Below are 13339 nucleotides of genomic sequence, written 5' to 3'. Positions count from 1 at the left end.
TACAGCTTCTTCCCCTCCACCATCAGATTTCTGAACGGTCCATGAACACTACCTCATTATTCCTCTTTTGCACTATTTATTCTGTAACTTATAGTAATTTTAATGTCTTGTACTGTACTGCTGCCACAAAACAGCAAATTTCACGACATACGTCAGTGATAATAAACCGGATTCGGATTCAATTGTTAACAGCGCTCTTGACCGCATCTCATCATTTCCCACACCTCTGCTCTCACCCCGTCTTCTGGGACGGGACAAGGATAGAGTTCCCCTGGTCCTCAATTTCTATCCCGCCAGCCTTCACTTTCAACAGATTATTCTCTGCAATTTCCACCACCTTCAAAGAAATTCCAACACCAGACACATCTTCCCTTCTCTTCCCCTTTCACCATTTCGCGGGGACCATTCCCTGGTCTACTCTTCTGTTCCCACCAACTATGCCGCTTCTTACGGCATTTCTTTTGCAACTGCAGGCACAACTAATTGTCCTTTCACCTCTTCCCTTCCCACCACCATGAGACCCAAACAGTCTTTCTCTAGCTGAAGCAGCGATTCACCTGCATTTCCTCTAGAGTATTGCATGTGGTGTACACAATGTGGTCTCCGCTACACTGGGAAAACCAATCGCAGATTGGATGATCACTTTGCAGTGCTCCTGCATTCAGAACACAAGAACAACCCTCAGCTTCCTGTTGCCTATCATTTTAATTCTCCATCCTACTCTCACTCTGTGGCCTCGTGCACTGTTACAATTACGCCCAAAGCAAGCTTGAGGAACAGTACATCATCTTCCACCTGTGCATGTTGCAGCCTTCTGAAAGTACTGAATTATACAATTTCAAGTAACTTTTATTTCTGTCTGTATCAGTCAGCCATCTATGGTGATACCTCAGTTTGTTTTTTTGCCCCTTTATCCCCTCTGGGAGTGGAGGACATGCCCAGCCTGACCTGCTGGGCATATCCTCTTGCTTTGCATTTTGCATTCTTTTATTATTTTATGTTCTCACTCTCCAACTGCTTCCATTTACTCATTGACCAGAAAATCTTGTTTACAGCTTATCCCACAGGCACCCTGGTTTTATCCTATCAGAAGCAGCCACCCCTCCCCAAAGCTTTACGAGCTTCTTTTGTCTCCTTCCCAGTTCTGACGAAGGGTCTCCAATCTAAAATGTTAACCCTGTTTTTCTTCCTACAGATGAGGCCTGACCTGTTGAGTGTTTCCAGCATTGTGTTTTTGTTATGGGGATAGTGCTTCAAAATGGTGCTGAGGTGGAAGATCAGCCATGATCTTGGTGAAGTAGGCTCAAAAAGGTCAGATGGTCTGCTCCCATTTCTTGGCCTCTCTTAAATTCATCTATGAGCTTCATCCACTCCCTGTATTAACCAGTTCAACAGTCACACCACGTTGGGTAAACCTTCTTCTTCTGAATTCTCTACAGCAGTGACTTAATAAGCATGTCTCTGTAATATTGATCCAAGAACAACAATTCTTGCTTTAATGTTGTCATCCCCGCAAGAATTACATCGTGTCTCACAACATATAATATAGAAAGTTCCGAAGCAGGTAGTTTCTTTTGAAGAAAGCCAGTTAGGGATGGAGACTGGCATTGTAAATTCCTTCATTCATGACCTTGTTATTTAAATGTCTTACTATTTTCCAAGGTCTTAGGGAGTTGATAAAGGTGATAATGACCATGTGAAAGTACATCATTAAATGCAAAGTGTTTTGAGCATCAGCTACTGTTAATATCTTTCTTTCCCTTGCTTTCCTCTTTTAAGATACTTCTCAAAATCTCTCACCAACTTTTTGATGATCAATCCCAATAACATAATAAATACTTTATTTTAGTCTGTTCCTGAGTCCGCTCCTCAGTATATGGGTCTAATAGAACATCCACACCTCAAGAATTTATTTTCCACAGCATTATTCCCAATTTGGCTTGGCTAGTCCATATGCATGTCAGTCACCCACAACTATTGTAGCACTCTTGCTATTTACATCTCTAAATTCCTTTAATGCCATCTCCTATGTTACCATCATTATTCAGAGGTCTATGGACAACTCCCAAAATGTTGTGCTTGGTGGTTCAACCCAGACTGATTCCACATCTTGATTTTCTAAGCTAATATCTTCGTTCACGTTGTCCCAATTTCATCCTTTACTGACAAAGCCACTCCTTATCTTCTTTACCTTTTTGCATATACTTCCCTTTTAACCACACTTCCTAAACATCGAATATCCTTGGTCCCCAACCTTGGACCTCATAAATGACAATTATATCATTTCCATCTATTTGTGCTATTAATTTCTGTATTTTTATTACAAATGCTTTGCACGTTCGCAGTACCTTTATATTTGCCTTTTCAACATTTTTAGACATCTTAGCATTTTTTTTATACTATGGCCTAATTTGACTGATAATCATTTTTTCTTACCCAGACCCTACTTTTTAGTGCCTATAATGTACTGTGCTGCTGCAAAAAGCCAATTTTCATAGCATTTATACTCTGGGCATGCAAGCCCGTGACAATAAACTTGAACTTTTTTTTGTAGGTTCTGTCCCTTCCTGACAATTTATCACAACAGTGGCGAAAGGGAGGAAAAAAGGGTCATCAAAGAAAACTATTAAATTCAATATTGAGTGTGGAGTACCACACATGCCCAGGCGCAAGATGAGGTCCTGCCCCTGGAGCTCACATTGGGCATTTTTGGAGCAATGTAAAAGGCTGAAGGCAGAGTTCAGAACAGCAATGGGATGAAGAGATCACCAGTGAATAAAAATTTAACTGAAATACTTCCATAAATATTATGGCTAAATGAGCTAGTTTCTGCTGGAATGTGTGGCAAATAACTCATCTCCTGAATCCTAATAATCTTTCCGTCATTTACAAGAATCCAGTTAGGAGTACAACCGACTATTCTTTCCTTGCTGAAATAACCAGCTCCAACAACACTATACTATATCCAGAACAAAGCAGGCAGCTTCATTGAAACTCCATTTATCACCTTAAATTTGGACTCCACTTCTGCCAGTGCCGTAGGTACCATTTACAAAACTCATCAAAATTTCTTTCAAAGCATCTTCCAAAACTGCAATTGCAAAAATGCAAAAAAGGGTAGTAGGTGGATGGGAACACCAACAACTAAAAGATACCATATAGCCATTCTGATTTGGAAATATACAACTTCATCTTCTCTTGATTTAAAAAAAAACTAGTTCCTACCTCGCAATACTAGTGATGTACCTTTACCACAGAGAGAGCATCAGTTTAAGGTGGCAGCTCCCACCATCATGTAGGGCAGCTGCAAGTGTTGGGTTTGCCAGGGAAACCCTTACTTATTCATCTTGCGTATGAATAAATCTACAAAAAAGTTTTAACATGTTCAACTTGAATTGGATAAACCCACAGTTTGACATAAATGATCATAAAGGCAAGATTCAACAAGGACAGAATCAGGACTCAAAATCCCGTCTATGGTTGACGACACGCCATCTTGGTGGGCACAGGCAGAATGGCCTTTTAAGCAAGGCACAAAAAGTAGCCAACACTGATAAACACTGATAAGGAGTAAATCAGCAGTTTATTTTTAGTGAATGAAATAAAAATGCCAAAAAGTGATTAGTTATCATGAATGAATGATTTGGAAGTTTAAAAAAATATTCAAAGCAAAAAAATGTTGTTAACACCATGTTTCACATTGATTTATAAATGTCATGATCTGGTTGTTGAAGCAGTGAAACTTGCAATGTAGAAATAGAGAATCCTATATAAGGAATAATTTCAAATATGGTGCTAGAAGAAATTTACAGCATAAAACCAATGTCACAATGTCTCAACACAATTGTTAGCCAAACGAAAGCACTTTAACATAAAATTTGCATTTTGTTGACCCTTGAACAGCTCATATTTGAATAATTCTCTTAGAAATTTTATATACAGGTAAAATAATCTCACTGGGATTGTTTCCATCTCAGTCAGGAGAACAGGAACTGGCATATTCAGTGTGTGAAATTTGTTTTGCTGTATCCAATGAACTACAGCATGCTACCTTACATAATTTTTTTAAATACATAATTTTAAAGAATATAAGTTTTTATTACAGCATGTGGATCCCATCTACGAAAAAAATCCATAAAACAAAATTATTTTGGCCAAACAATAATATACAGAAGGGAGGAGCTGACCAAGATACCAGCAGGCCAGCAAGAAACAAACACAAAGACCAGCGGCGAAAGCCGTAGAGAATAATTGAAGAAAAAGTCCAAAAAAAAACCAATCACTTCTCTTTTAAAAAAAAATCTCATCTTCCTCACCGGTACGTTTGCCAATTATCTTAAATCTCTCTCCTCTGATAGCCATTTAACCCGCCAACAAAGACCATCAGAAGTCCTCTAAGGTGTCAACAACACTTTAATCTCCACTGCTCTCAGAAAATCAAATTCCCACCTCTCTCATTTTCCCACGTAATTGATCCTTCATTCCCGAAATTACTCTTTTAAATCTCCTCTGCACCTTCTCTTAAGGTATATTTAGGCCACACATCAGGACAAAAGCTTGCTGATTTAGAACCTAAAGTTCCAAAACCACATCGGTGAGTTTGGAATCCAAGAATCATTGAATGACTGATGGGACACAACTGTCACTTCACTCCACAGAGGCTAGTGATGATGTATGAGTGGGATTCTCAAGCATAATCTTGGGGAAATTGCCTCTTCGACCCTACATCAGGTAGATAATGCATAGGATTGGAGCTCTCAGTTTCAATCTTAATTCCAGACTTCTGGAATTTGATTATTTAAGTTTTTAATCAAAACGTTGAGGACAGAAACCTTTAAGGACTTTATTAATTTTAATTTTTTTTAATATTCTGAACATCAGAGATTTAAAGACAGTTAAAAACCCTCACTGGCTTTGATAAGAGATTAAGCTCTGTCTGCAGCGTTGCCTTCTGATAAACTGAACAGGAACATTACGAGACCATGGACTGTACAATATACCATCTGAAGCACAGTCATCACCGAGACATCATTGCTCAACTCGAGGGAATGGAGAGTCGGCAAGCTTGACCGTCTGCATCTGAACCATGCAATTGCCACAGGTCGTGACTCTGGGCTGTGTGTTGGGTTTAGCAAGTCTAGCCCAGTTTTTTATTGAAAACCAATGTTTTCAATAAAACACTGCCCTTCTGTGATTCAAGAATCCTTCTCAATACTATTGCATCTTCGCACCCAACTCGCTACATCCCCCACTCCTACCCAGACCCATACAACATTCTTTTATGTACCAGGCAATTACTTTATAGGGCAACCTAAATCCATTACGTTTTCTGAATTATTAATACTCAAAAGTCACAAAGAAAGTTATTATAGTGCTGTGTTTTTCAGTAATGAGACTAATAACACTAGTCTTGTTTACATTAACAGTTCTATTAAGAAACTTATTGTAAGGTTTAATATTTAACTTGGCATTTCAAATTGTATGACCAACTAATCCATAAATGGTTTTAAATAAGTTCTTACTTACAAAATACACAGCGCCAAAACTCCCATGTCCAATTTCATGCAAGTCCACGAACAATTCTTCTGGATCATCTTTAAAGAATAGCTCAGAAACTTCTGGATCTCTTGCTGCCCCTTTACGAGTTGAAGACGGCATCTTTGCCCATCAAAAAGTGGAAGAGAATGATGCTGGTTTCACAAATTTCTCCCTTCATGGACACATGCTCCTTTAACAACTGTAAAAGATGACCTGAACATTAAGTGGAGAGGAAACAAAATGCTATAGCAATTTACTTCACTCTTTTATTTTCTTTTTGGCATTGCAGTTAGTAATAATTCTTGAGAATTGAAAAATATTCCATTTAAGTAAGAGAAGATAAGTTCATGAACTTCAGAGATAATAGCCATTAAAAACTTCAGTGTTTGAAGAGAGTGGTGGTATCCACAGACTACTGTTTGGTACTGTATTTATCATCTAAATTCTCATCTGTTATTATTCACCAGTCATCAGCAGTAACTTTGGTCCCAGCTTCCACTTCCCTGACCATCCCTTCAGAGATTCATGAAGGTTACCAAATGGTACAAGTCCATCTTTATCTTACAGTACTTTCAAGATGTAAAAGGTCAGCGTTAGTGCCTTTACACTGATCATTTCAATAAATAAAAGAGGACACTCATCAACAGAGCACTTGGAAGATAATGCCACCAACTAAGAAATCAACTCTATTATTAAAATTTTCACCAGCCATCTAAACGATGTTAAATGTATCTTTAAACTTGCAGTGAGCTATTATTTTCCCAGATCCAAACTGAGATGGAACTACGAGTAAAACTTGTAGCACTCTAGCAGACAATAAGGTCAAACTTAGGAAGATGTCGGGCTCACTTTCATTACAGCAAAACTGAAGAAATAAACCGAAATGAGAAAACATACTACAAAACTAATGTAAAATTTTGGTATGTGTAGTTGTATCATATACACAAATTCATAATTGTGGCAAAACAAGTTTAAAGGTAGTTTAACAAAAGCATATTTGGGCATCCAACTAAATGCATAGCATATAAAAGCAAAAAATCATTCTAAGACTTTATAGATCATTACTTATGCCTCAGTTGAACAATTCTGGACACCACACTTAGAAATATATCAGAAAGAATATGTTGGAGGGACACAATACATGATGGAGAATTTCAATTATGATGAGGAGTCAGAAGCTCTCCTTGTGATGGAAAAATGATGCAATTTCATTTTAGGATGAAATGTTTTGATGATGCAAAAGAAAGTCCATCTCTTTGAGTGATCAATAATAAGATGTCATAAACGCAAAAAAATCATTGACAAATTGTCCAGTGGGGAAGAGGAAAATTGCCATCACAAAGTTGTCACTTCACCTGAGAAGATGGGAGAAGCTGATAAATTATCTTTAAGGTCAGCTGAACTTGCCTTTCAAAATGATTCATTAAACATCTTGTTAAAGCTCATGTTCTCCGAAACATACTGATTCCTGAATTGGTTTTCTGTACCGTTCTTTCAGTTCACTCAGCACACCTATGGAAGAGAAAACGTTCTTTTAAAAAAAAACAATTCTAGCTTGTATCCCAACTTTAATAAGAGTGAAATGTAAATAGAAAATGTTGGAAAGGGATTAGGCAGCAACTGTGAAAAGTGGAATTTAATGTTTCCAGACACTGACCTTTTATCAAAGCTGGAAGAATTAAGAGATAAATAAACTTTATGATAAGAGGAAGAACAAACAAGAGAGTCTCTGAGTGAATGCAGGAAAGACTTTTTTCATTTAATATTTCAAGCAATCCAGAAGCCTGACTGATAGTCCAAACTGGAATATATCAAAAATCTAATACCTATAAAAGGTGCCCATGAAGGTCTAGAAAAAAAACATCTGGTTTAATAATGTACAGCCAAACAATTCTGGAACCGCCCCAACTTTTAACTTAAATGGCGTATCAAGCCACTCGATTCAAGTACAATGAGGAAAACATAAGAAGTGCTAATTAAATGATGACTTCAATCTCTGACCAAATAAAAGTTATGAGATGTTAATTCCATTTAGCACTTCAAAAGGTTGACTCTCATTATAATACACACAAAATGCTGGGTGCATTGCTCCAGATTCCAGCACCTGCAGAATCTCATGTTGACTCTCATTTCAGATTTGCAGCATCTGCAAAACACTTTCTGCTTCTAACACTGCACACTTAATTATACATTAATTTAGAAACCTGCAAGAGCTTTTAATGTCCTTTCACATCCTTAACAACTAAAGAATTTTGTTGTTAATTAAAACAGGCAACAATGATAGACATGCATGGCAATTTTAGTGGTATAGATGCTTAAGATGCAGAAAGTCTCTGTATACCTTTTTCTTTTATATCAAATAAAAATATTTGAACAGAATTGGGAATGAAACAAAACCAATTTTCCCACATGTGAGTAGTATGAACTTTTCCTCCTATTGATTTTGGACATTCATTTAAAAATTCAGCTCGAGCCTCAGAAGCTTGCTGGTTGGTAACATCTAAACAATACAACTTTTGTTGATACTATCCACCCAGTATTCAAAGTACATGAAGGCATGAGAAACAAAAGATATAGAAACTCTGCACTATGTTGAATGAGTTGGCCGCATCCACTCCCAGTCCTGTGACAGCAAAGTGAATCATATTTCCTCAAGCATTTTCCCCCAAGTTTAGAAAAGAGGGTGGCTAAAGTCAAGGTGGAAAGCAGTAGGCAGGAGAGTGGCAGCTTAACTCAAGGTTCAAGATGATAGAATGGTTCCTCATTTAGAACAGAGGAACTTGTTCATCCAAGAAGTAAACCTATGGAATTCTCTACCACAAAAGGCAATGGAGGTCAACTTATTAACTATATTCAAAGAGGTAGACAGATTTCTCAATGCCAGAGGGATCAAGGAATATGGGGAGAAGGGGAGTAAAGGATATTGAATTATATGATTAGCTAGGATCATGTTGAATGGTGGCGCAGGCCTTCATGGCCAAATTGCCTATGCTTAACATTTTCTACGTTCCCTGCCAGATCACTAACTAGAATAAAATCTGGGAAGAAGACAATGGCAGAGACGGTAACTGAAAGAATCTTCCAAACCACTATGCCCATGTAGCTTGCTAAAAGAGCTTCCTGAAATTGCAGCAAACAATCTGCTGGAGGAACTCAGTGGATCAAGTGGCATCTGTGCAAGGATGGGAATTTTTGACATTTTGGGGTCGAAACTCTGCATCAGGAGTGAAATTACAGTCAGTGCCAGCAAAGACCCATGCCTCCACCGGTACTGCACCCAAGAGTTTGTAAAATGACGCATCAGTGCATTTGCCAGTTCAATAGTTGATGTAGACTTGGGGCCAGAGGATCAGGCTTATCCCAGCATGGTGTCAAGCCATCTCATACCTGGGCACAGCATCGAGTTGGCCCTGGTCAGATAATGAGTGCAACCAAGTCCTATCTCCAGTATTCAGCCACAGCTTCCGGTGTTCCTCCCAGTTCCCACACATTTCTCGTTGATAACACCTTGACCCACTCCTTTTAAGGAATTGGGAGTGCCCTGGGGATTTCCAGGAACTGTTGACAAGCCTACAGCTGGAGCAGCCAGCAGGGCAAGTGGCTAGGATGGCTGGAAACAGACCATCTGGGCTGAAAGGACTCGTCCCATAGGCCAGGTACATCCCTATATATTTTTTTTTATTTCCACATGTTCATTTTTCTGGGATCTGGAGTTACTGGCAAAGCCAACATTTATGGTTCATCCCTTATTACTCAATAAGATGGAAGTGATGAAGCCATTTGCAATCATAACTAGAAGGCTGAAATTCTACCAAGTTAAATTCAGCAGTCACATTGTTCTTGGTTGAAACTGAGTGCATCTCCTGCAGAAACACCATATCCCACAGCCAGCAAAATAGCTTGGCTTTTGGTACAAGCATACCAAACTCAGAAAGTGACAAACCCCTGCATAATTGCAATGCAATCTGAGGATTTGCCAGATTTATACAGTAATACTCGCCACTTGATTGGATAAAAGCCTGTCATAACATCACCATTTTTAAGCAAGCAAGCATAAAAGTTGACAGAACCAGTCATGGTGGAAATATTTGAGAAGTGTCTCCCTACATTACCCCTTAATTATTTTCCAAAGTAAACCAAAAAGTAACCAGTAGAAACAACCATACATTTACTTATATTTTGTCCCCGTCTCCAAGGCAGCCAAGTGGGTGAGTCTCCTACCATTAAAGTTGATCTGGGTGATAATCAGTTTCTAGTAGATGCAACACTAAAAGAAATCTCAAAATTTGCCAACTGTAGTTTACTTGAAGTATTACACCACCTTTTATGGTAAAGACAAGAGAGGGAAAAAAGTCTGGGGCTAAGCAGAAATTTTTAAAAATAATATGCATTTGTACAATGCCCTTCACAATATTGGGACATATCAAACAATGAAGCACTTCTGAAATGTGAGCACCTTTCTAAAGTTGGGCACATAGCAAGTTCCCATCAAAAGTCAAGATAAATGCCCAGGCAAGCAGTTTTGAGGATGTCTGCTAAAAATTAAATTCTGGCTGCAACACCTGAAGAACTCTGTTCATCTTTGAAATGCACCACAGAATCTTTTACATCCAGCTGAAAGTTTCAGGCTAAAATTTCATTCAAAAGATGATCTCTCTGCTTTGACAGCTTTTACTGCATACTGTGAATTTAGATTACATGCTCAGGTTTTGGCAGTAGGGTTTGGATTCATAACCTGCTCTGCAAAAAAGTACCACCACAACTGAATCAAGGAAAAAGCCAGAAGTCATGCCATTGAGTCATCGAGTCAGACAGCAAAGAAATAGACCTTTGACCCACCATATCCATGCTGACTATCAAGTACCCATCTATACTAATCAGCACTTGGTTCATAGATTTCTATGCCTTGACGATTCAAGTGCGGTTCTAGAAACTTCTAGGGTCTAGAAATGTTGGGAGTACCTGCCTTCACTGCTCACTCAGGTAGTGGTCTCTAGATTCCAACCACCTTCTGGGTGAAAAAGTTCTTCCTCAGATCCCCTTCTAAACCTCTTGCCCCTTACTTTAATCCAATGTCTTCCAGTTTTAGACCCCTCTGCTATGAGGAAAAGTTTCTTACTATCCATGTCCCTCAATCAAGTTCCCTTAGCCTCCTCTGCTCCAAGGAAAACAAACCCAGTCTCTCCTCATAACTGAAACACTCCATCCCAGGCAACATCTTGGTGAACTTCCTCTGCACCCTCTTCAGGGCAATCACTCTATTAACCAGAACTGTACAGTAACCCAGCTCTGGCCTAACCAATATTTTATAAAGTTATACCATAATCCTTCTGCTCTTGTAAAAAAAAATACAAAATTAAGTAACTCAAAACATTTAAACTAAAATAAAACAAAAAGCCCTACTTATCTTTGTCCTGGCAGTAGATTTTTCCCATTCATTTTAATAGGAACAATACACTTCTCTCAGTGTCTGTGGACATATTTCCTAGCTTGAGAACTGGGAACCCTGCAGAGACTGATAATGGCATGTTATCAGCCTGCAAATCCATGCACATCTCAGCAGTAGGTTTTCCCCAATTTAAACTTTAATGGTACAATTGTAATACTGGTCAATAGGTAGTCAATACTGGTCAAAGGGCTGGTGGCTCACAAAACCCTGTTAAACAGGACAGAGAAACAGGAAAAATATTCAATGAATACATAAGGAAGTTATGCAGAACCTTTAGATGTCACTGTTCAGATGCACGCTGATGTAATGCATCCAGTGCTGGGCACGACACTTCTGGAAAGATGGATGGCATTGAGCAGATTTACCAGAATGAAACCAGAGATGAGGAATTTCAGTTATGTGGAAAGATTTTAAACAATGGAGATGGTTGAGCAAAAGTTAGGCATAATTTAATAGTATGCAGAATAATTAGGTATTCTAATAAAGTAAATAAGCAGAAATTGTTTCTACTGGCAGAACAATCTATAATCAGAGGAGGCAGGTTTAAGAGCAACAAGAATCAGAGAAAATGTACAAGTTACAATTAGAACTGCAATGATTCAAACTTGCAGAAGCAGATTCAGTGATTTCCAGGAGAATTGGATAATTGTTTGTGAAAAGTACTTGCAGAACTCTGGCGAAAAAGCCAAGATGTAGGACTGACTGGATAGCTTTAAAAAAAAAGGATTGTTCAGACATAACATGCTCAGGGGACTTTTGTACTGCAATTATATTTATTACTACACAAAAATCTAACACGCTTCTTGTAATAAACATTCCTTTGAAGAGAACAGAGTTTTTGACATCTTGATATGACACAAGGACTTTTTAACCTGCCTTTGACATTAATTGGTTATCAATTATGCAAATAGGAAGCTGGAAAGACACTTGAAAAGTGCACGTTTTTCCTGACCAATAATTTCAAAGCAATAATCAATTCAGGGTAGAGGTTTTCAGTTGAATTTCCAGAAGTTTTCTGAACCAAATTAAAACCTGAATAAACCAGAACCATATTGACTTGCAAGAAGTTCCTTGGATCAAAAAGATCTTGTATTTTTAGAAACTTGAGTTCAGAATTTACGCATTATCTTTATTTGATAATAAACTCAAAACATAGGAAGCCTTACTTAAAATGAAATATAAATTTGCCAAGAAACAAATATGCTCAATTAATCTCATTTCTGATTCTACTCATTTTGAAATAAAAAAAGAACAAAATTTAACAACAGATACACTGGGGGATGGGTCAAAGGCAAGGAGAAAGAGGAAAGAGTGGTAGAGAAAAAAAGAGGCTAGGAAAGGGAAGAGGAGAAGAAGCATGGTGGTGGGGTGGGTGGATAAATCCACTCTCCTCTCTTCCCCCACACCTGCCCATCACTATCTCTTACCTGTGTCTACCTATCACTACCCTGTGCCCAACCCGCCTCCCTGCTTTTGTCCACCTATCACTGCTCTGCTTTTCCCTCCTATGTACTGGGTTTCCCCTTTTCCTATCTTCAGTCCTGAAGAAGGGTCCCGACCCAAAACGTTGACCGCCTGCTTTTCTCCACGGATGCTGCCTGGCCTGCCGAGTTCCTCCAGCATCATAGTGTTTTTCATCTAGATTGCAACATCTGCAGTCCTTTATTTCTATACTATCTGTGTAATCAGGTATAGAATCATAGCCTTGTAATTCTTTTCCTTTTTTTGTATTTATCCAACAGATTTGAACATTATGAATGAATCTGCTTCTAACATTCATGCAGGCACTTCCAATCACAACTTAAAGATTCCCTTATGCTTTTACTAAACACTTTAAATCAATGTCCCCTGATAACCAATCTTTCTGCCATCAGAAGGAGGCTCCCCTTATTTACTCGATTTCAAACAGGCTAATCAAATAATGACACAATCTTGTACATTTTAAATTGAAAAACTGGCTTCTTTAATCTCCAAATTACTGAAGCCTCTCTTCCCAGCACAATCTTAATAAATCTCTTCTGCACCATTTCCAAAGCCTTAACGTCCCTAAAATATAACACCAAAAATTCACCATGCACCAGCTGTTGCCTAATCAGTGTTACACAAAAAGTTGGCTTTTGTTCCTTATTTGTGTAATGCCAAAGCAAATGCAGGTCCATGTATATTCAGGAAATAGGAGCTTTATTAAAAAGTGAAATAGCAAGAGTTCAGGGCTGACATATTCTCATAAGGCTGAAGGATAAAGATGGCTACTCCAAGGAACCCCTGGATGTCAAGGGATAGAGGATGTGATAAACAAAAAAAAACAAAGCACAGGGTAGGTATACAGCCCTTCAGGAGTGTAGGCAGCTG

General features: G+C 38.4%; 1 protein-coding gene across 2 annotated transcripts in view; it reads right to left on the bottom strand.

Moving 5' to 3' along the window:
* taok3a (TAO kinase 3a) overlaps positions 1–13339 on the bottom strand; it is a 104215-nt gene that overhangs the window by 59272 nt on the left and 31604 nt on the right. For both annotated transcript variants that reach the window (XM_052032238.1, XM_052032239.1), the window contains exons 2-3: positions 6946–7050; positions 5527–5737 (exon numbers count right to left, since the gene is read on the bottom strand). In XM_052032238.1, the coding sequence (XP_051888198.1) occupies positions 5527–5658 (132 nt within the window). In that variant the 5' untranslated portion in view covers positions 5659–5737; positions 6946–7050. The remainder of the gene's footprint in view (positions 1–5526; positions 5738–6945; positions 7051–13339) is intronic.

Source organism: Pristis pectinata, chromosome 17, assembly GCF_009764475.1.
Source record: "Pristis pectinata isolate sPriPec2 chromosome 17, sPriPec2.1.pri, whole genome shotgun sequence".
Lineage (NCBI taxonomy): Eukaryota > Metazoa > Chordata > Chondrichthyes > Rhinopristiformes > Pristidae > Pristis > Pristis pectinata.
The sequence above is the reverse complement of the archived record's forward strand: the minus strand, read 5'-3'. Positions and strand labels throughout refer to the sequence as shown.